At 52.8% G+C, this 26,887-nt stretch overlaps 1 protein-coding gene across 1 annotated transcript in view; it reads left to right on the top strand.

Annotated features, from left to right (window-relative positions):
• Nucleotides 1-17,354, top strand: part of CRYL1 (crystallin lambda 1) — a 72,132-nt gene extending 54,778 nt beyond the window's left edge. Inside the window, exons 6-8 of the mRNA XM_060079828.1 lie at nucleotides 11,149-11,254; nucleotides 16,337-16,443; nucleotides 16,794-17,354. Of these exons, the coding sequence (XP_059935811.1) occupies nucleotides 11,149-11,254; nucleotides 16,337-16,443; nucleotides 16,794-16,907 (327 nt within the window). The 3' untranslated portion in view covers nucleotides 16,908-17,354. The remainder of the gene's footprint in view (nucleotides 1-11,148; nucleotides 11,255-16,336; nucleotides 16,444-16,793) is intronic.
• The last annotated feature ends 9,533 nt before the right edge of the window (nucleotides 17,355-26,887 follow it).

Genomic DNA, 26,887 nt, shown 5'->3' with positions numbered 1-26,887 from the left:
CCTAATACAACCTCAGTCATGTGTAAACAGTTGTTCATACAATGTCAGTGCTATTTAAATAGTCGTAAATAGGATGTAAAAACTGTGGAAACAGTTGCCTTTCCTAGCAAATTCAAATTTTGCCTTTTGGAGCTTTCTGGATTCTTTTTCCTGAATAGTTTTGATCCACGATCCGTTGAATTCGAGGATGTGGAACCCCTGGATACAGAGGACTGACTGAAAAACACAGGAATTAGGAGTCTTAGCACAGCAAACCGCTGAGAATCATCTACTCATCAGTGACTCCAGTTTGTATATAGTATTTCAGAGTTTACAAAGTACTTTCCTTTACATTTCTCATGATTTTCAGAGTTTTTCAGATCATCCAGTCCTAAAACCATGAGAGACATATTGTTATTTTTGCCTTTACAAATTAAGTGGTTTGATCCATGTTCCCCAGTCTGGTAGGGATTCAGACCTGTGCCACCTGTGTGCCGTGGTGTCTGCATTTGTAAGTGAAGATGACAATGGACTTCCTCATCAAGATCTGATGAGGGTTGGATGGGTTATGTGTGTAAAGGGCTTAGAACATGGCTGGCGTATACTAATGGTTGAGTAGGTGTTATGGATTACAGTGACGATGGTGACCACCATATTTTCTGAATCCCAGAGTCCAGGGATATAACAGCAGTCACCAGTGAGTTAGCTCTGAGCTGAAATGCTCACATGCCAGCTACACAAGTGAGGTCCTAGGGCTAAGGATGGCAGCGTGGGCTTCATCTGGGCGCTTGTTAGAAATTCAGCATCTCAGGCCCCACCCCAGCCCTGCACAATTGGACTCTGCATTTTATCAACCCCCTCCCCTCCCAGGGGATTCATGTGCATCGTAAAGGGGGAGGAGTCCTGGCTCAGGCCCTGAGACCTTGGCCTCAGCCTTGACGTATGGAATTCCATCTGTTCTAAGATAAAACTTATTTATTTTTTTTACATTTTAACATCTTTTTTTTTTTTTTTTTTTTTTTTTTTTTTTTGCGGTACGCGGGCCTCTCACTGTTGCGGCCTCTCCTGTTGTGGAGCACAGGCTCCAGACGTGCAGGCCCAGCGGCCATGGCTCACGGGCCCAGCCGCTCCGTGGCGTGTGAGATCTTCCCGGACCGGGGCACGAACCCGCATCCCCTGCATCGGCAGGCAAACTCTCAACCACTGCGCCACCAGGGAAGCCCTAACATTTTAGTTTTATTGGCAGCATTTTTCTTCCTTAATGGAGCGTTAAATGCTAATTTAATTTTCAATCAATGGAGTCTTAACTTCAATGAGACACAGAATATTCTGCCGTCTTTTTCAGTTGCCTTTTCCCCTTCCATGTTTTCTGTCTTTGTATGTCTCCTGTTTCTGACCCTCTTTATCTCTGACTCAGGGCTCATAATAGATAAACATGCAGCTCTAACCACCTTTGCTTAGTGGAAAGACTCTTACATGGTCCCAATTCCTAGTCCTAGATTTATGACACTGAATACCTCTGGTTATCCCAAAAAAAGATGTGAAAATTGATTTTAAAACAAGATTTAATTCACTTTTGATTAAAACACAAACACAACAGCACAAACGAATGCTAGGTTTTCACTGCTCCTCCAAATCAAAGCTCCCGCCCCCCGCAGTCCCCCAGATGCTGTCTTCCCCGTCACGCTGGCCGCACGCTTGGCATCAGCGATCCTCACGTGGCCTTTGGTTTCCAGAGCAGGGATGCAAACCGTAGTCTGGTTTTCCTCATTTAGTCGCAGGCCTGTGTGAACAGAGTGTCCCTCCAAGGGTGACGGCCGAATCAAGCAGGCTCCCTGGGCCTGAGAGGCAGCCCTGCCGGCCACCGCGAGTCCGGTGCTCCCGGGCTGGCCCTGTAGGCTGGCCTGCGAGTTCCCAGCCTCACCGCGAAGCTGCACCTACACTGGAGCGAGCTGCCAGGTCCTTTACGGAGGGGCCGACACCGGGGGACTGACGGTGCTGAGCGGAGTTTGGGGGGAAGATGACCTAACGCTGTAGACTCACTGCCCGAATAACCCCTTAGGTTTCTCTCACTTGGGCTGTGATCGCGCCGTGGTAGGTGGTTGTTGGATTTTGCTCTTCTTTTAGAAGCCAGTGTGAGCGTGGGCCCAGTTCTCCAAGTTCAGGTTCAACCCCAGAAGTTTGCTTCTCGCACATGGAGCCTTCTGAGAAGGAAGCCAGGTCAGACGGCGAGCCGCCTTGCAGCCGTCCTTTCCTGAGTCTGGGGGGGGGGGCTTTTTTCCATGAATGTCACCCTGAGTAAGTACAGGACTTGCCAATTCCTCTGGAGGAGAAACAGCGCAAACAGGTGGTGAGGATGAAAAGAAGAAAGAGCGGCTCGGGCTGAGTCACTTGCTTTGCAGGCTCTGGTATCCAGGAAGGCTGCAGAGACCCGTGGCCTGAGTGGCCCGACAAGAGAAAGCATGTTCAAAGCCGTGCTTCTGGGCAGGTGGAAGGTGGGGCTATTTTAGAAGCTTTTATTTAGAGAGAAGGTGTTGGAAACACCAGGACCGCTTAAGGCTTGGCTCCCCTGGAGCGGGGCCAGTAGGAAAAAGCTGAGGCTTGAGCAACATGTTTCGGAAGAGACCTTGGCGACACCCATCCGTGTACCTGGCAAGAAGAGTCATGTAGCAGGAGTGCAGGGCAGTTAAGGCGCCAAGAAAGAGCCCGGCTCCTGCCCGCCCCACCACACCCTCAGCTGTAGGATTTCCTACATTTTACGTCTTTTAAAATTTAAACTTAAAAGTTTAGGGGTTGCGAATTCCCTGGCAGTCCAGTGGTTCATACTCTGAGCTTTCACTGCCGAGGGCCTGGGTTCCCTCCCTGGTCGGGGGACTGAGGTCCTGCAAACCACATGGCTCGGCCAAATAAAGAAAGAAAGAAAGAATAAAGAAATAAAAAACAAATTTATTTCCCAAAAAACCCGTAAACTTTGTTTTTTTGTTGGGGGGGGGGGCCTTGCTGCACGGCTTGCTGGATCTTACTTCTCTGACCAGGGATTGAACCCAGGCCCTCGGCAGTGAAAGCGCCGAGTCCTAACCATTGGACCGCCAGGGAAGTGCCTACGTTTTTCTCTCAAAGAAGTAAAGTGTCTGAGTGAATTTCCTCATGGTTGCCTTTTCCTCCCCCAGCTCTGAGCCTCGGTCCTTCCAGGAAGGAAGCTTCCTCTGTTTGCCGCTTTCAACCGGGGCCTGGGCAGCTCTCCCTGCCGCACGCAGGGCTCGGCTTCCTGTGCCGCCGGGTGCCCGGTCCATCCCTGCTTTGTGTTTATCTGCTCCAGGGTCCACGAGTCTTATGACTGCCCGTCACCAGGCGCCCTAGGTCAAAATTCACCCATGGAAACTTTTTCTAAGACGTTTTCCTGCCATCTCTGCATTATTTATTGTACCTCCTGAAAACATAACCTCGACAGGCTGAGGGAACTGTCTTCCCCCGGCCCCTGGAGCTCACCTTTCAGCCCTGCTCCATGTCCCTGTGTCCACCTGGCCTCTGTCTTGCCTCCCGAAGCCTGGGTCAGCTTGTCCGTGGCAGGAAGTCCATCCCCAGAGGACACTGAAGAGTCTCTGGGTTCCGGCTGTTCGAGCTCTTTCTCCCGTGAAGTTTACCGAGCCTGCTTCTCGGGGGACGCCCCAGCTGGGGCTGCAGGCCCTTTGGAGCAGGAGTGCCACCCACTTCATGAGGACCACCCTCCAAATTAAGTGAGGCCTGCTTTCTCGGCTGTAAGTTGGAAGAGCCTCCAATCAGTGGCCTTCCGTTCAGAGGCAGATGGAGAGAGAGGGAGGCGTTTCTCATTACAGGGCAGCTCTGGAAGGACACCAGGGTCTCAGCATTTTAAGAAGCCCCAGAACTATATCAGAACCCACACCCGTGGCTCAGTAAGTGTTTCATGTCCTTCACTGACCACTGGGAGGCGATCAAATTAACGAGAGGCCACTCCTGGCCGACGCGAGTTAGGCCGCATGTGACATACCTGTGGGAGTGCAGGCACGGCCGGAAGGCGGGGGGCGCTTGGTTGCAGGTGCGTGTCTGAAGCTCCTGTTCCTGCTGGCGCCTCCTGTGCGTGGAGCTGGTCCGTCCAGCTCCCCTGAGGTTCCCTCCTGCATGGGGAGCGCCCGGCCCGGCTGCAGCCCGCAGACTCGGACGGTCTCTCTCAGGGCGGCACAGCCGAGAGACTTGATCTGCTGGCTGGGAATCATCAGTTAGTTAGAAGTCTCCCAGCAGCGATGGCCTGTAAGAAGTAGACCATTTTTGTAATAGTATTTACCCTTTTACGGGAGGTTATTTTCTGAGTAGCCACACTGGCGAGCAGCAAAACCCTACTGAAAGGAGAGATCCTGCTGACTGTTTTAGAGACAACTCCAGCCCCGTTAACAGATAAATGTAATGAAAACTCCAGCCACGCACTCAATGAAAGAAACCTGCTTGGCATGCCTGGGGTTACTTCAGCAGTGTTTAAAGTAAAAGCACCTATGCTAGTATTCTGACCACTCTAAAAGAAAATCAGGGACTTCCCTGGCGGTGCAGTGGCTGAGACTGCGCCTTCCATTGGGGAGCTGGGATCCGCATGCCTCGGGCCGGGAAATCAGGGCCCGGGGCACAGGCAGTATTGTAGCAAGTTCGCTGAAGACTTTAAGGATGTTCCACATCCCAAAAGAAAAAAAAATCTTTAAAAAGGAAAAGAAAATGAAATGAAATGCTGTCACTTTAACACCTGACTGCTAATCCTCACCCACAGCTAATCTGTGGTGATGGGTTTCAGGTGCTCTGCTGTGAGCTGGAAAGTTAACAGACAGGGCGGGGGAGGGCGGCACCCCCGGTGGAGGACCGGGGTGGAGGGAAGGCATCCGGAGGAGAACGGGCAGGGAGCCTGAGGCCCGCCCATCCTGCTTCCCGAGGTGCAGGCGGGAGCAGCCCTGGAGGTGCGAAGCTCCGTGGCTGGTCGTGAGGGGCAGGCGGCGACGGGCCGGGTGTGCCTCGGAGTGGAGGCCGAGGGCTTCCTCTGCTTGGCGCCCACCTCTCTGTCGAGAGCCCCGTTCCCGGAAGACCCCAGTTAGGGATCCACCACCGCACCGAGCCCTGGTGCGCTTACATTTGCACAAACAGATGCCTTGTGCGGTGACTGTATGGAAGGTCCAGATCTTTTCTTTGTGTTGGACTCATAATACTGGTGTTTTTCTCCCTGAAAGCTTTGTTACAAGCGCAGCAAAGTAAGAAAAATCACATGAGGGTGTCGCTGCCGCGGCCCAGACAGCTCTGGACTATCCCTCGGATTAAGACAAAGTCTTTCCCCTCTTTCCTTTTCATTTTTTGGTTTCTTTCTGCTAAAAGTTTTATTCTTAAAAATATTCAAAGGGAAAATACCACTTATGTTCCCTGCCCTGAGTCAAATTGCTTTTATTTTTCTGCGTTCTTGTCGAGTCTCTGTTAAGAATACTTTCCTCGGGCCTCCCTGGTGGCGCAAGTGGTTGAGAGTCCGCCTGCCGATGCAGGGGATGCGGGTTCGTGCCCCGGTCTGGGAGGATCCCATATGCCGCGGAGCGGCTGGGCCCGTGAGCCATGGCCGCTGAGCCTGCGCGTCCGGAGCCTGCGCGTCCGGAGCCTGTGCTCCGCAACGGGGGAGGCCACAACAGTGAGAGGCCCGCATACCGCAAAAAAAAAAAAAAAAAAAAAAAAAGAATACTTTCCTCGAGGGCTTCCCTGGTGGCGCAGTGGTTGAGAGTCCGCCTGCCGATGCAGGGGACACGGGTTCGTGCCCCGGTCCGGGAAGATCCCACATGCCGCGGAGCGGCTGGGCCCGTGAGCCATGGCCGCTGAGCCTGCGCGTCCGGAGCCTGTGCTCCGCAACGGGAGAGGCCACAGCAGTGAGAGGCCCGCGTACCGCAAAAAAAAAAAAAATTACTTTCCTCGACTTTTTATTCATTTCTAGTGGCTTCATGAGATTTCATTTCACTGATCCTTTTCAAAAAATCTAATCATTCACCTGCTGTGGGTTGTTTTAAGGTCATTTCAAGTTTTCTGCCCTACGATGCCTCTTTGCACATACAGTCTCCTCCGGCGCCTTCTTCTCCCAGAACAATTCGGGCAGTGGGATCGCCCCGTCGGGCCGGACGCCTGCCAAGGATGCGGCCCTGTCTGCCCCTCACTTCCCAGCGGCCTGGCCGGGACCGTCCACCCCGAGCTCTCGTCTCCTTTCCCTGCGTCCCCTCTGAGGCGCTGGATGCAGGGGTTTGATGTGTATGAGTCAGTGTCCTGTTGCATCAGCTAAATGTGTTCAGTCAGCTCTTCTGCAGGGTCGCATGGTTTGCCTGTGTCATCCCACAGGAATGGCCCCACCCCGCTTCCAGGAAAACACAGGGTGCTGAGCGGCTCACAGACCCGACAGCCTCTGGGTGACAGCAAGGCAGCACTTAGCAGTCTTGCCTTTTTCACCCATGAACGTCCTGGCCTTGCCTCGCCTTTTCTCTGGAAGGAAGTGTGGGTGGGGACGGGTGGATCAGGGCTTTGTCACTCTTGCTCCGGAGCCAGTTTTCATATTGCGTGTGGGAGACGCAGTGCTTAGTGAAGAGTGTAGAAAACAAAGACACGCAAGCATACGTGACTGGAAGGAACTAACTCATGGTTCTAGCTGGTTTCTTGTGAGAAAAACCCGACTCCTCATCATCGTGATAGTCCTTAGTTTAAACTCCACCATCAGTAGCTACGTTATTACTCTGTACCGTTTGTTCACAAGGGCTGTAGGGATGGACTTTCTAAAGAGTCCAGTGCCCCGACTCGGGCTTGACTATCTCTGCACCGAGGTCCCTGGCATCTGGCTTGACACTGAACGTCTCTGGGGATCGGGGGCTAAGCCTGAGGTGGCCTCTTTCTCTGTAACCCCTTCTCCTGGGCCTCTGACAGGGAGGGTGACGCTGGACCAGCGCAGGCTTCCTTCACGCCCTTGGATGTTGCATTTCGTCATCTGACACACTAAAACTTTTTTTTGTCTCAGTTAAGACATTGGATTGAAGCCTGGACAGCTCTGGTTGTGGGAACTTGTATATAACCTCGTCCAGATTCCTGGGAGGCAGGTCTGTTCCTCGTGGTGACGGTGCTGGCCAAGGTGGAGAAGCGTTTGCACAAGAGAAACTTGAAAATTCAGCACCAAGTGTGGTGAAAAGTAGAGCAAAACAAAGTAGAAGATCAAAAGCTGGGAAATAGTAAAAAAGAACCAGACAAGGGAAGATGGCATGAGAAACGTGAGAAAAGCAAGTGACTGTGAGGCCGTGCCAAAAATACGGGCGTCGAACAAGAAAATTTAATATGAGAAGGGGGTGATCAGAGGAAGAATATTTCTGTGCAGCTGGTCATCAGTAGAGGAAGCAGTCCCAGGGCTCTTCCTTCAGCAGGTTTTGCGTTCCTGAGCTACGCAGGACCCCCGCCGCCTCCCTCTTCTTTCGCGTCCCCGCGAAGGAGAGGCCGAGCACCACAGTCCTTATTTTAGTGGTGTCTTCCCATCCTCCTCTCCCTGCTTACAAAGTGCCAGACCCAGGATGCCTGAGGGTAAGGACCGTGCTTTGAAATTCCACTCTGTCCCCTGCGAGGATTGGCTGGGCTGGGCTGGGCTGGGCCAGAGGGCCGGTCATTCAGTCACACACAGGCTTTGCCCGTGTTTCTCTGAAGGTGTTTTATAGATGCAATTAGCAGCTACAGTCAGTTGACTTGAGTAAGGAGATTATTCTCAATAATCTGGGCAAACTTCATGCAATCAGTTGAACAGCCTTAAGGGCAGAGCTGAGGTTTCCACCAGCGGCTCCTGCCCTGGATCTCAGATGTGCCGGTGTCCACACGCCGATTCTTTGGCATAAATCTCTTGGCGTGTCTATAACTGAGCGGTTCTGTCTCTCTGGTGGGACCCTGACTGATACATCCCAGTCATTGCACTTGAAGTTTGCACCTTGCTTGTGGGCGGCAGTCTGGGAACCTCCTGTGAGCACGCCAGGTGCAAAGTGTATGCCCAGGCCGTGGGTGTGTGTTGGTGGATTGTGGAGAGTCTTAGACTTTAGCTAAAGGAGGTGAGTTGAGGCAGGATGTGTTCAGTGAAGGGGCTCCTGCCCACTCTGGCTGGGCTTTCCTCACCCAGTGGTTTTTCAGGACATGATGCAAACCACCTTTTTTTTTTTTTTTTTTTTTTTGCGGTACTCGGGCCTCTCACTGCTGTGGCCTCTCCCGTTGTGGAGCACAGGCTCCGGACGCGCAGGCTCAGCGGCCATGGCTCACGGACCCAGCCGCTCCGCGGCATGTGGGATCTTCCCGGACCGGGGCACGAACCCGTGTCCCCTGTATTGGCAGGCGGACTCTCAACCACTGCGCCACCAGGGAAGCCCCAGACCACCTTTTGAACTAGCAGTGATCATAGTGTTCCTTGCTCTGTCTGAGATTTAGGAAACTTTTAACCACTTGGGGCTTTTCCTTGTATGTGTGACTTGAGAATTTTACCACGAGATAGAGGAAGTACTGATAGTGATACTGACCCCCCAGGCACACTGGAATGAGGGGGTTTCAGTCCTCAAACTGCTGCGGGGGTCCTGTCTCTATCCAAGGAGTCGTCACCAGATCCATTCATCTCAAGCGCTTGGCCCGCCTTTTACGCCATCGCAAGGATTTATTTAGTTATTATCGATAATGTTAATCTCTAGGCCACAGGGGGCACTAAGGCTCTGGGTGGAGTGGAGCTCAGAGCACAACTTGACCTTCAGAATATCCCGAACAAACATGAAGCTTTAGTTCTGTGCTGAGTGCAGCAGGGATGAACCGGGCATTTGCCTCAGTGACATGGAACCCTAATCAGTGAGCATGTTGGCTGAATTTCTCATGGCCGTTTCTTTTCTTTGGATTTAGCGTCTGGGTAAAAACTCAAGCTTAGAGAAATCTGCCTCAGAAAATTCAAATAGGGCAGAAAGAAGCAGTTCGGAAGAGGAAATATTAAAACTTTCTCTTTTCTAACTTGTTCAGCTAATGAATAGCAACTGGTAAAAGACTGACCGCCCTCCGTGGATGAAGCAGGAGTCTAGGAAGTGTAGGTCGTCTCCAACGTGAGGGCGTCGGGTGATGGAGAAGCCCTCTAACGCGTTGAGTAGTCGGGTCACTGTTAGCGCTCACGATGCTTACAAATCAACAATTAACTACTCTGGGTGGCTCACCGTGTGGGTATTTTGAAATCTTTGGAAGTCAGCTCTGAAAGTACTGAACACAGTTTTGGGAGAAGAGAGTCAAGGCAAACACCGTCGCAGGTCCAGGCTGGCTTCCAGGTCCGCATCCTTCCCAGTCTGGTGGTGGAATGGAAACTCGAGGCTGTCGGAATGCTGACCTGGGGGCCAGGGCTGAGGGAGGGTCGGCAGCCCCCGCGTGGCTGCCTTTCACGGCGCTCCCGAGCCTTGGGAGCCTTGGGTGCGGGAATGCCTTGGTAGGTGGCTTTGGGAGGCCTGGGGAGAGGACCAGGAGCCACCTTTCCTGCCCAAGACACGGCGCGGAGGGAGAGAGGCGGCCGGACCCTGCGGACCAGCAGTCGTTTCTTGGTGGCTCTGGGCGGCACCACCACGGGCCTTGTGTTCAGTGTTTCCTTCTGGTGCCGATGCCCCGCCCCGCCCCCCAGGTCTGCCACCAGGAGGGGAGGGCGGGCGACTGGTGAGCATCTGAGTGAACTGAGCTGATTTGCCCTCGGTAGCAGTCGGATGAACCCAAGGATGGTTTAGAACTAATAGGAAGCCCCGGGGACAGCGACACGGGGACAGCGACACGGGTGCGGCCACGTCGGCTCCCAGTGGAGGACGCACGCGCCAGGCCGCGGCTCTGCAGGCGTTTACGGTGGAAATGAGGGCAGCCCAGATGTTTAGCCGCGAGGACGGGCGCCTGCAGCAGCGCACGGCTCCGGTGAAGCTTGAAAGCGTGAGGTGGAGTGAAAGACGCAAGTCAGAAAAGAACGCACCGTGAATCCATCTCAAGAAGATGAAAAACAGGCAAAATGCAGACTCCATGTTTCAGGAATGTGGAGGAAGGACTGGTTATTACAAAAGTCAGGATGTTCGCCTCTGGGCGAGTCAGGAAGCTGGCCGGGCGTGCTGGAGGGGCCGCGCTCTCAGCTCCGCGAGCGGCTCCGCGCGTCCCCATCTGTCACACGCGCGTGCGCACGTGTGTGCAACCACGCGGAAAGGGCTTCTCACCCAGGGTCCTTAGTCGCCCCAAATCACCCCTGCCCTGCGTAGGCCCCCGGCACCCCGCATCCTCGCAGACGCCCACTGGGGGCTGAGGGACTGTTTTCTCCCCCGGCAGCTGGGCCGCAGGGGTGAGGGGCGCGCGGGCCTCCTGGGGGCCTGGACTTCGGCGTTGGAGCCCCCGGCCCGGGGGAGGGCGGGCGCCGGGCGGGGGGCGTGTGCGCGCCGGGGCTGAGGGTCCAGGCTTGCTCCACCCCCGACTCCCTGTTCCCGAAGCGGGGCCTCTGCACGTGGAGGAAGCCGCTCCGGAAACAAGAGCTGGAGACTTCGCAGCCACCCTGCCAGCCTGGCCCGCTTCCCTCTCCCGGCGGCCGCGCGGGTCATCACCTCGCGTCCCTGCTCCTTCCGCAGGCGACCACGTGGAAGGCAGGGCCGTGTGAGCAGCACCCCCCCGACACACACACACACACACACACACACAGACACACACACACACACACACACACACACCTCTAAGCTGCCTTGCATCAAAGAATAGCACTTTTTTACGAACGCATCAAAAGCTGAGCACGGCCGGGCTTGCAGGCGGACGAAGCCTGGAGGACGGCTCTCCAGCTCTTCCGACAGCCCCAGGTCTTAGGCAGACGTGCAGAGAAGCCTTTCGCCCTTTTCTTCCGACAGGACGAGGGTTGTAGGTTAGAGAAGGGGGGACAGTGGAGGGGCTGAAGATCGAATTGGTATCCGACCATTTCACAGCACACTCTCCTTTCAGGATCCGTTCGTATACTACAGCTCTGTGATGCCGCGTTTGATGAAACGCGTGATAGTGCTTTGCAGAGAACTTTGGGATCTGCTCTAGAGAAGTCAGGATGAGGATGATGGTAATGAAACGGTCTTTCCCGAGGACTCACCACCTTGCCGGCCCGTTCTCTCCACTTAGGAAGGAGTAGTGTCCCCGGGCGACCTTGACCTCGTCATGTCAGACGGCCTGGGCATGCGGTACGCGTTCATTGGGCCCCTGGAAACCATGCACCTCAACGCCGAAGGTAGGCTTCTGTTCCGTTGGGTCCAAGGTGGGTTCTGTGCTGTTTGGCGCTTTCATGGTTTTGTAACGGTCATCTTGCCTTTTCTTACAACTGAATAGAAACAGTGTCGTGCGGGAGGTAGCGGCCAGGCCGTCATTCACAGGGAGGGGCCGAGGTGAAGGTCCACGCGGGCTCCACGCACCTCCCTGTGTCAAGAACGGGGGGGCGGGGGCGAGATGCTGGGCCTGAGGTGGGCAGAGCTGTGCTTCCTGAGAACGACGGTAAAGTGCTTTACAGAGGCGAGAAGAAGAAACAGGACTGGGGACGCGGCCACGGGACCTCGACCGCACACACCTTCTGCCCAAATAGGAGCCGCTTCTGGGCGTGTTTGCTGAGTGTGGGTCTCCTTCCAGAAGGCGGGGGAGGCCTGAGGGGGGGGCTTCTGTGGGAGAAGGGCTGGTGACAGCTGGGGGGACAGGCCTGGCTGGCAGCTGCCCCAGAAGCCGACCTCCAGGGGCTGGAGGAGTAAGTGAGAGCCGGTGAGCTGGTGACGCTGAAAACTAACTTGAGAAGGGGAGACTCTCCCAGGAATGAAACTTTCAGCCAGAGTTTAATCAACTGAAAAAAAGCGACGTCATCTGAAAAACAAGCAATAAAACCTACAACAAATTAAGACAAAATAAATCAGAAAAGCTATGCATAGAAATCTGGGGAAATGTCACCTGGATGTTATTGCTTCTGCTGTCTCTGGGTGCTGAAATGCTAAGTAACTTATTATCCTTGTGCTTTTTAATGTTGTCATAAATTTGTACAATTGTTGTGTATTGTTTTAAGCATTAGGTGATTAACTTGTGAAACTTGAGTACAAATAGAAAACAAATGTTGTGTTCAGCTCCATGGTCTACATGTAACGAACGTGTTGAGAAACTGGAGCATATCCAGAAGAAGGTGACCGGAGTAGTATGTGTCTGTCTGTCTGTCTGTGTCTTTTGTGGGGCTGGAGCTAGAACAGAAGACCGGAAGCGGCCGGAGGAACTTTCTAGAACCTGGAGCTGATGTGCGAAGAGGCCCTGCTGTGAGAGGGGAGCTGAGGGGCCGGAGGCTGGTGCCCACCTGCCAGACGCTTGGGTTGAGAGGAGACTCCTGCAGTGAGGTCGGGGGGCGGGGGGCCGGAGCAGGTGACCCCTGGGAGTCTGTTGGACGTAGATTTTAGAGTTCCACAGTGTTTTCCTGTTAGTTCAGTCACTTCTCACCACAGTAATTGGTGGAATATAGTTTCCAGTGAGTGAGTCAAGCAGTTTCCTAGATGCGTTGGTGCCCGGCTGCACACGTGTGCGCCCAGAAGTGGTTCAGTACGGGCCGGTTCTCCCCGGGGCGGAGCAGGGAGAGCGGCAGCGCTGAGCACGGGGCCGCGCAGAGAGCAGCGAGCAGGGGTTCCCACGATCGCGCATTAAAATGAAGCCTTGGAAAATTTCAAATGTTTTTTTCAACCAGAACCTTAAAAGTGAGGAACATATTTAAGCATTTGAAATAGACGTAGACACTGCCTGGTAACCGTCATGTTTTTCTTTTTCTTTCTTCCCTTTTTTTTTTCTTGAGAAAAATAAGATAATTCAGGTATCATGAGAAATCTATAGGGAGAGACTGAGAACAGCTTTAACTCTCAAACAAATAGAAACAGAAGCCGATGAAACCAGAAACTCAAGAATCAAATAGTGTGCAGACAGGAAGGAGGCCCACAGCAATTTTTCAAACAAAGCAGAAATGATAAGAAAACCTAATTGGCTTAATATGATAGTGGTGGACGGATGTAGTTTTCAACTTCAGAGCATTCCAGAGACCAGAGGTAGACAGTTTTGAGATCTGGCTTGGCATCAATGGACACGTTCGTTATTCCTCACAGTGTCACCAGAATATATCAGGAATTCTTCCTTTTGGATATAGTTTTATATAAAGCCAACATCTCAGGTTAAGGCTAGTTATTAGTCTTTAAAAGCTACAGTTTATCTGGAAGTGGTAGAAGTATTTTAGGATCTGTTTTTAATCTAATAAAATAGCACCTGAGAAACAGGAGGCCAGCATGCCTACTCCGTTTGGTTACTTTTTAGGGCAGCGCCGGCTCTCAGAGTGGTGGGTCTGGCTGGTGGAGCCAGCCAGCACCCCGCTGACCTGCAAGCTAGATGACCTTGGCAGGTCAATTCACTGCATCTCAGTTTCCCCACCTGTAAAAGGGCTATAGCAGCAGTTACCCCATCCCCCCGCCCGTCACAGTGGTGGCATGAGAGTACACGGCATGGAGACACTGGGCTCAAGTTAGAAACCAGTGAAATGAGCTAAATCTAATTTCATGAGAATCTGTTTTCTGCCCCCCCCCCATCTTTTCTTATTCCGTATAAGCATCTCTTAAGAAGTTAAGTTCAGGGCTTCCCTGGTGGCGCAGTGGTTGAGAGTCCGCCTGCCGATGCAGGGGATGCGGGTTCGTGCCCCGGTCCGGGAAGATCCCATATGCCACAGGGCAGCTGGGCCCGTGAGCCATGGCTGCTGAGCCTGCGCGTCCGGAGCCTGTGCTCCGCAACGGGAGAGGCCACAACAGTGAGAGGCTGGCATACCACAAAAAAAAAAGAAGAAGAAGTTAGGTTCAGAGTCTTCTAAAAAGCTAAGCTCTATGAGTTTAGGAAGAGGGTATTGTTGACAGAGCAGAGGGCATAGATGTAAAGAAGACATGGGGGAAGGGCAGATTAGTGGGATAAAAGGTGACGTGGTTTTTTTTTTCCTTTCCATTTTCTTTTTTTTTTTTACATAGTTGTTTATTTATTTATTAGGCTGTGTTGGGTCTTAGGTGCCGTGCGCAGGCTTAGTTGCCCCGCAGCGTGTGGGATCTTAGCTCCCCGACCAGGGATCAAACCCGCGTCCCCTGCATTGGAAGGTGGATTCTTAACCACTGGATCACCAAGGAAGTCCCTAATTTCCATTTTCAATGAAATTGTTATTCTAGAGTAATTCCCACTCAATTCACCTTTCATGGTGTAGAGAAGCCAAAATTATCGTTGGAAATATTTAAAAGCCTCCTTTTTTACTCTCTAATGGAAGGGGATGTGTTGCAAATAATAGTAAGAGTGATACCTTCACTGGAAAGCTGTCAATAAGGCACACCGCGGATCCTGACTGTAAGTCACTGTGAACTTCCTGTGTCTGGAGCGAGCGGAGGCTCCCAGCCTCGCCACAAACAACAGGCTGTTTATCCTGAGAGCTGAGTGCATGTTATAGAAAGTGTTTTTATGCTAATGAGACTGAAGTTTTAATTGGTTTTCTGAACAAGTTGGGGAGAAGTTATGAACTGTAAACAGTTTCACCATATTTTATTCTGTTCTAAAGAAATAAAAGCCCTTTTAAAACTACAAATTGTATAAAAGGCAGTAGGGAAAAAAAGATTCTAGAAAGCCCCTGGGAGACTCAGATGACTTCACAGGGGCAGTGAAAGAGGGACACTCGTTCAGAAAACGTAAAGTGACCCAGAGGTGAAACACGGCACCTGAATCGAGTCCCGTGGCTCGTTGCTGGGGGTTGGGGGCCGGGGCAGCTTGTTTCTCCGAAAGTGGGTGAGTTCGCAGCTGCAGCACATCTGCCTGCTCTTTGCTCACGCAGTGTCTCCAGCTTATTTGGTTCAGCGTCTCTGCTTCCCCAACACGAGTAAGCTGTATTTGTGTCTGGATTTTATCACCTTGAGTTTGAATAAACCAACAAATAGGCACAGTGAAGTAAATATTGAGCTCTGGACCGTCCCCTGGTGCTTCTGGTAAACACAGTGAAACCCCTCATCTTAAAAGGGAGCGTCCACCACTTAATTGCAGGTGCTAACGTCAGAAACGTTGCATTTTCGAATTCTCACCCTTCGAACCACTTTCTCTTCTAAGACAAAGTGGGTATCATTTTATCACCCTCTGAGAGAAGGCGAACGATTTGGGACAAATGCAGTTGAAATCAGCGAGTTTAGGCTTTCACATCAATGTAGATGCACCAAAAGCAACCCCACAGAAGTTGTTTTTCTTTTTTAAGGTGTCAACTAGCGGAGATCATTTTTATTTTAAATGAATCGCGCAGTTTTCGTGTGGGGTCGGTGAGGGCCCAGCTCTGGATCTCTGCAAATCCTGCAGTTTTGTTTGTTCCCTTGTTATCTTTTTAGCCTGACTGACCAACTGCCGAGTCTCCCTGGCTTTGAGAGAGGTTGGCAAAGGGCCAGCGCAGCTCAGCGGCTCCGGGGCCAGGCTCCCGATGTGACCTGCCTGGCGGGCAGGAGGGAGGGATGGGGGAGGGAGGGCCACGCTGTGTGCCTATTGGCCAGTCCAGGCAAGCCCGCCCCGCGTGTGGGCAGCTGAAGGGCTTCCTCTTGGAGTCGGCCTCTGCCACGCAGCCCGCGTGCGGCTCCTAAGTGCGGCACTTCCCCAACCCCCACCTCCCCCACCGTCCCCAGGATGAGCCTCTTGTCCATGTGCTTCTCCACCGGAATCCTAGGGCTCCATCTTCGATTGAGGTCCCCGAAGCCGCGGGCATAGTGGGAAGTCGTGTGGCCGGGGCTCAGACGCAGGTCGGGGCAGGTGGCTGACGGCGCCCTAACCCAGCAGCCACAGCCTAGCCAGCCCCTGGGGTGAAGAAACCGTGCTAAGGCCGCCGCTGCCCGGTGGGTCCAGTGCCAGCTAGAATCCAGGGATAAGAGCGGAGTGGGCAACGGATTTAGTTGAACTTGACATCTTTGGTTCTTAGAAAATGCATTCGAGCCATGTACACAAGTAACCTCATAGGTACATTGTTGAAGGAGATGCCTGTGGTGAAAACAGGATTAATCAAAGTAGGAACGTGGGCCGACCCAGCGTCCCTGAGAGGCGCTGACCCAGGCCTGGAGGTTGGGTTGCTTCTCGGGCCTTTATTGCCGAGAAAAGCTTGGGTAGTGAGCCCAGGGCCGCTGACCGGGGTGCATTTCCCACCCGCAGCCCTGCTACACCCACGGGAGGGTGAGCCCAGGGCAACATCCTCCGGACACATTCTTGGTTTGAGCGCAGACAAGAGTTCTCTGACTTGGGGATTCTTGTTTTCTTCTGCTTCCAGGTATGTTAAGCTACTGTGACAGGTACAGCGAGGGCATGAAACATGTCCTAAAGACTTTTGGACCCATTCCAGAGTTTTCCGGGACCGCAGCTGAAAAACTGCACCAGGTGTGTAGACTCCCTGCCGGTGGAAGGCGAGGATTCGTTTGTAGCCAGGCTCTTTGCCTTGACTTTGAGGTTCCACGTTCCTGACTGTCCAGAGCCCCGTCAGGGTCTCAGGGGACCCTCTGAGCGGTGTGACCAAGGAACTGGCAGGTCATTTTGACTCGTCTGAAGGAACCGTCGGCCCCTCTGGATTTGGAAAGTTACATTAGTTGAGGGTTTGCCAGGCTTCTTTGGTCTCTGAAAGCAAATTCAGAGTTTGCATAAATAGGAGTAATTTCCCTCCTGCTTAGTTGCTCTTCATGCTTCTTTCCCCTTTTTCCCTCTTGTCTGTTCTTTTTCTTTCCTGTTCCCAGGCCATGTGCGTGAAGGTTCCAGATGACCCGGAGCACTTAGCTGCCAGGAGGGAGTGGAGGGACAGGTGCCTCATGAGACTCGCCAGACTGAAGAGCCAGCTGCAGCCCCAGTGAAGCCTCGTGCGACCACTGCTGCCCGTGCTGGAGCCCGTTCGCTGGAAGCTGGAGCCCCTGTCAAGTGGCTCAGAGACGCTGGGAGGCCTTGGGAGCCCAGCAGGCAGAGCGCGACTTGCTCGCCACTAGGCAGGCGCCCCGGTGGACGGGGTGGTGCCCCAGACTGGGGGTCAGAGCAGCACTGAGGTCTGCGGGCTGGATCCCCTGCCACCAGGGCAGCCAAGAGAGCAAATCGTCTGAAGATTTTACCATTTATTTCCCGTGTGATTACATGTGGATACATTTCATAGCCAGTGATCGTAGTTTCACATTATTTTAATCTGCTGCAAAATATTTTTATAGTTATTTTCTGACCTCTTGCTGAGTACTCTGTGGCCCTGCATTCATGAGGCAACTCCCTTCGTTTTCTTGATGCTTATTCCAAATAAAAGCGTTTGATTCCATAAAGACGTCTTTTCCTTCTGTTCTTTCTGCGCAAGTCGGTGATCCTGATGACGGACGTCATCTCGAGTGACCACGATGGTCGAGTCGTAAGCAGATCCTTTGTTCAGAGCTCTCTGTCATTCGGGGACAACCCACGGTTTGGGCCAGTGTTTCCCACGGCGCCACAGTCGGGTGTGCTTGGGAAGCCCCTTCTGGGGGTGGCGTGCAACCCACCGACGCCGCCACAGCGAGCGCGTGCCCGATGACACGGCCCGCCGTCTCCGGCCGTGAGCAGGACGAAGGTGACCCTGGGCTGTGGGGGCCGCACCCAGGACGGGGGCTGAGCAGAGGCTGGGGATCCCGGGTCAGTGGGTGTCCGCAGGGCAGCCCCCGGCAGGGAGAGGGCGCTGGAGCGCACAGACCTTCCCTCGGGCCCCGCCCCCGCCCCGTCCTGGTCTCCGGAGCCCCTCCCAGCCCCCGGCGGGAGACCCCCTTGCGGCTGTAGCACGGGACGCTCCTGGGCGAGACCCTCGGCTCCCCTGAGCCGGCCTCGGGCTGCCCGGCCGGGGATTCTCGCCAGGTTCTGACTGGCCCTGGGGACCCTCCCAAGCTGGACCCCCTTTGCCACCCTCCCTTCGCCACGGCCGAGGTCTTGCTCTTGTTGGACAGCCCGCAGGGCCACCTTGGCCTCTGGAAGAGCTGCCACATTGTGCCTTCCTGGGCTGTGTCCCAGAGCGCGGGCTCTGACAGCCACCTGCTTGTTTCAGTCTGGACCCGGGGCCGGGCGTCCCTGGCGGGTTTTCTAGGTTGGATCGAACCATACTTGGCGCTACAGCAAGCGGAGAGCTTACATATCCCCCACCCCCAAATTGTCACCTGCCCAGGTGGCGCTGGACAGGTAGGACTGGAGCAGCACAAGGACACCTGGCACTCTGCCTGGAAGTCCCGCCTGTCCTTTAAAGGGCGTCGCGTCGCCAGTCCAGCGCTGGGGCTGCCCGCCTCCCCGGAGCATCCCTCGGGTTCGAGGTGGAGACATTTTGTTTCCCTCCTCGGCAGGGAGCTCGTTTGTATTCTGCTGAGGTAACAGCTCTGTTCCCGTCCCTTTGGCCCCGCGTTTCTCCTTTTCTCAGATCTCCAGGCGCACGGATTTTGGGTCACTGCCCCTCCCCCAACACACCGCTCAGAACTCACTCCTCCCACTGGCGTCCCGGCTGCCCCGGGCCCTCGGCACCTGCAGGCCTGCAGCTCCCTGGGGCTCAAGCTCTGGGTCCCAGCCAGCCAGGCCTGCGGGCGCTGGGTTTCAGCCCAGTCCCGGGCTCGGGGCTGGTACACTCCTTTCTTTTCCATAAGGATCTGAAATGACTCCTTCACATCTTTGGAAAAACTGTCTTTTAATTTTGTGTCCTTAGGTATTCCGTGCTTTCTCTTCTCTTCTCTTTATTTTTTTGCAGAGAGTGAAGGTGGCTTTAACCTGAATAATTCCCGAGTAAGTTCACTTCCACCACCTCTTTTCTTCCAGAAGCTGGCTGTAGAGAAATACACAGCAGATCAAAATTTGCCTCCTAACCCTCAGGCCTCTCGTGAGGATGACTCTAAGAGGGGAGATCGTGGACACCAAACGTTTCCTCTGTTGCACTTCATGTTTCTGTGTAGAGGCTGGGTAAGCGTGCGAAGTGTGGACTAGTAGGCACAGGCCCGTGGGCTGGGCCCGACCCCTCCTGGGCACGGACACCGGGTGGGTTCAGCTGGTGTCGGGGGCTGCTGGTCCCTGCGGTCTCTGCTGGGTTGATGTACCAGCTGCGGCTGAAGGCGAGGACGGTGACGCCTCCCATCTCCCATGTGCGGGCCTGGCCTGTGCGAGCACCCAGGTGCCACCTCCCCCCAGAAGCCCTCCTGTCCCTCTGCCAGTTCCCTGAGACTCTGCCTGGACCCGCGTGTGTCACCTCTTCGCTCTGCGCAGCAGCTGCGGCGTCACACGTCGGACCCCCAGCCGGCTGCAAGGGCTGAGGAGTCATTCGATGTCTTGTTCCCAGTGGCACCCAACACAAAGCACGTTCCCAACAAACCGGCCCAACCAAACAACAAAGGAACTCGACATGTCCACTTCAAGCCACCTCTGGCAACGACGGGGTAACCAGCCCTCCGCTGAGGACGAATAAGAAACACATGCACAGGGGCTTCCCTGGTGGCGCAGCGGTTGGGAGTCTGCCTGCCAATGCAGGGGACACGGGTTCGAGCCCTGATCTGGGAGGATCCCACATGCCGCGGAGCAACTAGCCCCGTGAGCCACAATTACTGAGCCTGCGCGTCTGGAGCCTGTGCTCCACAACAAGAGAGGTCACGATAGTGAGAGGCCCGCGCACCACGATGAGGAGTGGCCCCCCCACTTGCCGCAACTGGAGAAAGCCCTCGTACAGAAACGAAGACCCAACGCAGCCATAAATAAATAAAAGAAAGAAAGAAAAATAAAGAAAAAGAAAAAAAAAAAAAAAAAGAAACACATGCACAAAAATCTTAAAACATAGAAGACCTAAAACAGGATGTGAGGCATCTGGGCCACAGTCTGAAAACCCAGGGGCGGCACACAAGCAAGGGCACTTCCCGGACCACCGGGGCCGCGCTAACACAGCCCGTAGCTGACAGTGGGGCTCTCTCTGCGTCAGTAAGAAAAGCAACCGCCATGTGCTAAAGCACAACTAAAGTGTCAAAGTCGGAGTTTCTTTTTCTTTTTCTTTTTAATAAATTTATTTATGTTTGGCTGTGTTGGGTCTTTGTTGCTGCGCATGGGCTTTCTCTAGTTGCGGCGAGCGGGGGCTACTCTTCCTTGCAGTGCGCGGGCTTCTCATTGCGGTGGCTTCTCTTGTGGCGCATGGGCTCTAGGCGTGCAGGCTTCAGTAGTTGTGGCACGTGGGCTCAGTAGTTGTGGCTTGCGGGCTCTAGAGCACGGGCTCAGTAGTTGTGGCACATGGCCTTAGTTGCTCCGCAGCATGTGGGATCTTCCCGGACCAGGGCAGGAACCCATGTGCCTTGCATTGGCAGGTGGCTTCTTAACCACTGTGCCACCAGGGAAGTCCCTGAGTTTCTAATGAAACTAAGGAATCAAAAAACCTTGGGACTTTCCTGGCGGTCTGGCGCTTAAGAATCTGCCTTCTAATGCAGGTGACGTGGGTTTGAGCCCTGGTCAGGACACTAAGATCCCACATGCCACAGGGCAACTAAGCCTGCGCCCTGCAACTAGAGAGAAACCCGCACACCGCAACGAAAGATCCTGCATGCTGCAACTAAGACCCGACGTAGCCAAAAATAATAATAATAAATATTAAAAAATAAAAAGAAATTTAAAAACCTCATCAGTCGCTTTTGGAGCTGTTACAGACTAACGCATTGTTGTAAGAAATGGCAAATAAAGGAAGGGACACATATCTGTCATCTGCCCACTCTCATCATGCCCCCGCACTGCATGCACACACGTGGCACCCACCGGGCACTAGGTGCTCCTGGACACTGGGCTCACACCTGTCTCCCCAGTTCCCTTTTCTGGGTGACCCCCTGGCCCTGGACCCTCCCACTGGCTGCTGGGCAGCTCTGCAGGCTTGGCCACGGGGGCCCCTCGTGGGCTTCTATTCCCAGCTTTGTGTCCCATGATGTCAGATCGATAGCCTGAAATCGGCCACCATGACCACCACGGTGTGTGTACACGTGTGGGCATCCAGAACTCAGCAAGGCTCAGAATCAAGGCCTGGTTTTGGTGTGTGTGTGTGTGTGTGTGTGTGTGTGTGTGTGTGTGTGTGTGTGTGTGTGTGTGTGTGTGTGTGTGTGTGTGTGTGTGTGTGTGTGTGTGTGTGTGTGTGTGTGTGTGTGTGTGTGTGTGTGTGTGTGTGTGTGTGTGTGTGTGTGTGTGTGTGTGTGTGTGTGTGTGTGTGTGTGTGTAGGTTAAACCCTCACCAGCACAGCACAAGCTAGCATCAACCTGGTGAGTCCTGCTTGGAACATACAAAGCAAGTGTTCCGAAACCACCGCACAGAGGGAATGGGACCCACCCGACACTTGTTAAAAAGACAGATTCTGGGTCTCCCAGAAAGTCCTGCTGACTCGGAGTCTCCACAGGAGGGGCCCAGGGATTTGTGTTTTCCCAGGAATTCCAGGTGATGCTGGTGAGCGGCCAGCAACACTCTCACCCCTCCCCACCCACCCAACATCCTCCTGACACCTCTGCAAAGACAAGTTCTCACCCCCTCCCAGGGGGCCTGTATGACCCTTGGTTCCCGGTCAGCCATGAACCAGCCTCCTGTCCTGCTGATCTTCTCTGCTCCCGCCCTTTCCAGGACCCTTTGTGCACCAGACCTGAGGGGTCTCCTCTCATGCTTGTGGGATTCTCCTTATGCAATTGGAAGGGTAGCTATGTTTCAAGAAAATGGTACTTTCCGTAAGATAAAGGGAATTCTCCAAATATGTGAGATGCAAGTAAACTGAGCTCTCTTGAAGCTTTGAGTCATGTCGTGTTAAACGTGCCATGAAAGCCTTATCCAACCGGACCCGTTTCAAGGTTTGACACGTACAAGGCTCAGAGACCTGCTGCTCTGGCGGCGTGATCTGAGAAAGAAATAGTGTAAAGAAGCATCTCTTTATTAGTCCGAGATCTGGAAGCCAGTGTCCATGACGGGCCGTGCTAAGAAAACGGTCTTGACAGTGAGAAAGTTCATGTGTCACCAGAAAAGCTTTTACCTTTGATGTTAGTGAAACTTTGAAAACTGAACCAATAATTCTTCTCTAAGACTAAGAACTGGGAAAACTGTTTCTGACATAATGTAGGAAAACACAAGCCACCTGAACTAGGCACCCCTCCAAGTGTTAGGGCCACTGCTGTGCTTAATACAATAAATCCTTTAGAAAAATACCCTGCACAGCTGAGTAAACTATGCCTTACTCAGCTCGGTGGGAAGATACCTCTTTCAGGCAGGCGTTGACATTCGGTCCTACCTATAACTAAAGATCTTCTCATAATATACATGGAACACATTCACTGTCTGTCTATCTAGATCCCTCCCTACATAATATATACTGCATATATAACTACATATAACATGTTTTCTATCCATATCATATATTATATATGGTATTCTATATTTAACTATATATATATATATATATAACAGTTTCTCGGGCTTCCCTGGTGGTGCAGTGGTTGAGAATCTGCCTGCCAAAGCAGGGGTCACGGGTTCGAGCCCTGGTCTGGGAAGATCCCACATGCTGCGGAGCAACTAGCCCCGAGAGCCACAATTACTGAGCCTGCGCGTCTGGAGCCTGTGCTCCACAACAAGAGAGGCTCTGATAGTGAGAGGCCCACGCACCGCGATGAGGAGTGGCCCCCACTTGCCGCAACTAGAGAAAGCCCTTGCATAGAAACGAAGAGCCAACACAACCATAAATAAATAAAATTAAAAAAAAAAAACAGTTTCTCTCCTCCCCTCTCTGTGTACATATCACATCCTTTTTCTCTTGAATAACTTCAGAAGTTGTTAGATCGATAGAAGCACTTTACCTTATCTTTAACCCATAATGGAAAACATTGCTCGTTTATGATGAGAGGTTGAAAAAGCACAATATTTTGATGGTGCTTGACATTTTCTACAAGAGAATTTGGGGATTTCAAAATACACAAGTAGAGTGTCTTCACGTCGTGTTACCAAAGCCGAGGTAAGTCCTAGTTTTCCTAGCTTAACAGAGTATTAGTTCCACTCTAGTGCTCTGATCCTAAAATACAGCTTTGTCTCTTGTCTTTATCTACAGTGGAAAACCCACTGGGATGTTACAGAAGACATGTACCTCAACATTAACTTTCTTACTTTGAAAATAATGTCTGAGTTGCTATGGCAACTGAGCTCTATTAGTTGGTAAACCTTCTCACCTCACTCTAAACCACAGTACAACCTTTTATCAGGTGGTAAATTATAGACTGCTGGAGTCTGAAGAAACTTCAAAGGTCAGATAACACCATATGATGTACAGTACTTTACAGTTTATCATCGATGGCCTCATTTGTCTTTACCATTATTATTCCCACTTTGCAGATGGAACTAAGATATTGGATCACAGAGCTCGTAGGTGGTAGAGTTGGGTCAGATCTCTGGTTTCCTTGCCCCAAATAATAATACTTAGCATTTTATTGTGCACTGACTGTGTTTCTGACACTGTGATGGGCTCTTTATATATATTATCTTTGATCCATAAAACAACCCTGGAAGAAAGTACTTTCTTTTTTTTTTTTTTTTTTTTGCGGTACGCAGGCCTCTCACTGTTGTGGCCTCTCCCGTTGCAGAGCACAGGCTCCAGACGCGCAGGCTCAGCGGCCATAGCTCACGAGCCCAGCCACTCCGCGGCATGTGGGATCTTCCCGGACTGGGGCACGAACCCGCGTCCCCTGCATCGGCAGGCGGACTCTCAACCACTGCACCACCAGGGAAGCCCTGTCCTGGGCTCTTTGGTGCATCTTCTGTGAAATTCTGTTCAAGTCTTTCACTCTGTTTTTAGTGGGTTGTCTGTTACCATGGGTTTGTAGGAGTCCCTTCTGTATTTTGAATGGAAGTTCTTTTGGGAAACACCGTGTCTGGCAAATATTTTCTCCCAGCCTGTGGCTAAACTCATTGTTTTCTTATGGTTCCTGGGAGAGATTTTCCCCCTCTCTTTCAATTTTTTAAATTGTTTTCTTATGGTTCCTGGGAGAGATTTTCCCCCTCTCTTTCTTACAAGTTTGTACGTGGATTTCCTTTCTCCATGCTTGTCAACTGTGGCAACTTCAACACTTTTAGGAAGTATTGTTTTTTTTATAAAAGACATGCTATTCAGGCCATCTTGGCCTTTTCTCCATCACGTCTTGTCATTAGGAACAACAGTTTGAACACACTGAAAAGATAAAGAAACGAAAAGAAAAGAAAAGAAGTCATTAGGGCAACACAGGTTCTGGGTCATCTGTCTCGTTCCGTGCAGGCCAGGGAAGCAGCCCCTTTCTCGCTTGAAGGCAACTGAAGATTTATATCAAATTCCTGCTGGAAGCTTGTGTCTCATCTGCAACTGCTTTCCATCACCAGCACTACAGTGTGAAAACCATCTGTGGGGCTGAGGCTTCATTCCGGGGGTGGGGCAGGGGGGGAATGACCAGGTGGAAAATGAAAATGCCCCCAACAGAAAGCTGCTCCCTTTTCCTTCAGCCCAGGCTCCCGAGCCCGCGGGGAACGGCCGTCTGTGCTGGGTCCCGTGTCCTGAAGCTCTGTCACAGCCACAGGCCTACATGTTGGTTACAGGACATTTTTAAAACCGCCAGACCCTGTGTATCCTCGGGGATCCTGCGTACACCCCAGACCCCAGAGCTCAGTGGGCGTGAGCCGCCCGACCATTTCTCTAAAAACAACCATCTCCTGAGCCAAGGCGTTTCTTGGAACGGCCGTCGGGGTCATTGCCTGCCCTTTAGGTTTTACTGCAGAGCTGCTAATATGGCCTTTCCTTACCTTTCGCTGCATTAACCACGCATGGGACCTGGAACACAATGGTGATATTTACTACAAATAAGAATTTGCACAGAAAAGGCAGGAACGAGCACGTAAGAGGACAGACTTCAGGAAAAGCTGCTGCTCGAGCTCGGATTCATGAGCTAATGGGCGTGAGTCGGGGGTGGGAAGAGGCTCGGGGTCTGTGCTCAGAACCCAGACGAGATGCAGGCGTCTTGTTGGACACACTCTCAATGAACCTGCGACTTTTACTCTGCATATTTCAGTTGTAATTTTTAAAAGCAACACCACGTCACCTTTTCTGGGAGAAATACTTCATGTTGAGAATGCAGAGCAGATTTAAAGGACTTTGAGGGCTTCCCTAATGGCGCAGTGGTTAAGAATCCACCTGCCAATGCAGGGCACACAGGTTCGAGCCCTGGTCCAGGAAGATCCCACATGCCACAGAGCAGCTAAGCCAGTGCGCCACAACTACTGAGCCCACGTGCCACAAGTACTGAAGCCCATGCTCCTAGAGCCCATGCTCCACAACGAGAGAAGCCACCGTAATGAGAAGCCCATGTACCTCAACAAAGAGTAGCCCCCTCTCGCCACAACTAGAGAAAGCCTGCACACAGAAACAAAGACCCAATGCAGCCAAAAATAAATACATAAATAAATTTATTAAAAAAAAAAAAAAAGAGTCTCCTTCTCCAGCCCTGTTGCCGTTAGGGATCTGGGTCTGATTTACAGGCGCTGGGGCCTAGGTGAGGTGGACGCCCCTTTGTGCTAGGCAGCCATGGTCTCAGGGGTGCCCACTCCACGGGGAGCCCAGGACAAGCCAGTGGCTGGGAGGAGGTGGGGAGGCGGGCGCCCGCATGCAGCTGCCAGTCCCCACAATGCAACTTGGGTTGGAGCCGGGAGAACAGGTGTGGCTTCCGGGCCCACTGGAGGCTTCCAGATCCAAGGAGAGGCTGCAGCTTCCTTGGCAGCCAGGCTCTGAGGTGTGGCTTTGGGAACCACTCCGGAACCTGCGTCTGTGTCTTCAGCCCTTACACAAGTCATACTGTAAACGGCTGAGTATCCTACAATAAATCTCCTGCTAGAACTCAGCTGCAGTGGCTTGTTCTGGACCTGAGCCCTCCTGACACAGCCTAACCCTTGTCTCACACACACAAACAGCAGTGAGGATCTTCAGCAATTGAGGATGAATGAAGTCATACATGAAGCACGTTGCTCCTCTTGGGAAAGAGAAAGAGGTTCTATTAAGACGGCTCCTAACAGAATTCATCCTGGGGGCTGAGAGCTAGCAAAGCTGGGCCGGAACCACTGCCACCCTGCCAGTCCCTGGGTGTGTAACCAGGAGGGTCTGTAGAATCAGCACAATGATCCTCCACTTGTGGTTTCTTACGGTTTGCTTGGCGCCAAGACAATTAAATGCTTCTCAGAAAGCAAGCCCCTAGGAGAGAGGGAAGATGAATCTCCATCTGATAATTCATCATGTCTTTTGCATCTAATTTAACCACCAGAGGAAGACGGTTCTCTCGCTCTCCCATCATCAGAGCCTGGGTCGCTCTGTCTGGGACTCCGGGCAGGGGCACAGTCGATTTCCAAAGACAAGCTGGTTGTCTGGCCTCCTTCCTCTGTGTCGCCCAGTGAACAAGCCTCCAGCCTGAGAGGGAGAAGAGAACACAAGGGCAGGCGAGCGCTGTCCTGCGCAGTCCCGGCACATGGTTACTGGGTGTGTGAGCAATGGGTCTGGGGGAAGCACGCCCCTCAGAGCCGGTCTGCAGCCCGGGAGCAGGGGCGCCGTCATCCGCGAGGTCGCCCACGTTGAGCGCTGGGGTCTGGGTGTTTGCTGATCTGCCACCAGCACTGCCCTCACTGGGCCCCCCTTGGCTCTCCAGGCCTGACCGTGGCCACATCCCTCACCATCTACCCTCCTGGCCGGCCATCTCCCAAACACAGGGTTAATCAGGCTGCTCCTCTGCTGGCAGCCGTGTAAAGTGTTAACGTCCTATCTTATCTGTGCCCATGGCCTCTAAGCCTTTCCCCATTTGAATATTGAAATGT

The sequence above is a fragment of the Mesoplodon densirostris genome, chromosome 17 (assembly GCF_025265405.1).
Source record: "Mesoplodon densirostris isolate mMesDen1 chromosome 17, mMesDen1 primary haplotype, whole genome shotgun sequence".
In the NCBI taxonomy this organism is placed as follows: Eukaryota; Metazoa; Chordata; class Mammalia; order Artiodactyla; family Ziphiidae; genus Mesoplodon; species Mesoplodon densirostris.
Note: the sequence above shows the minus strand (reverse complement) of the source record. Positions and strands in the feature narration are given on the sequence as shown.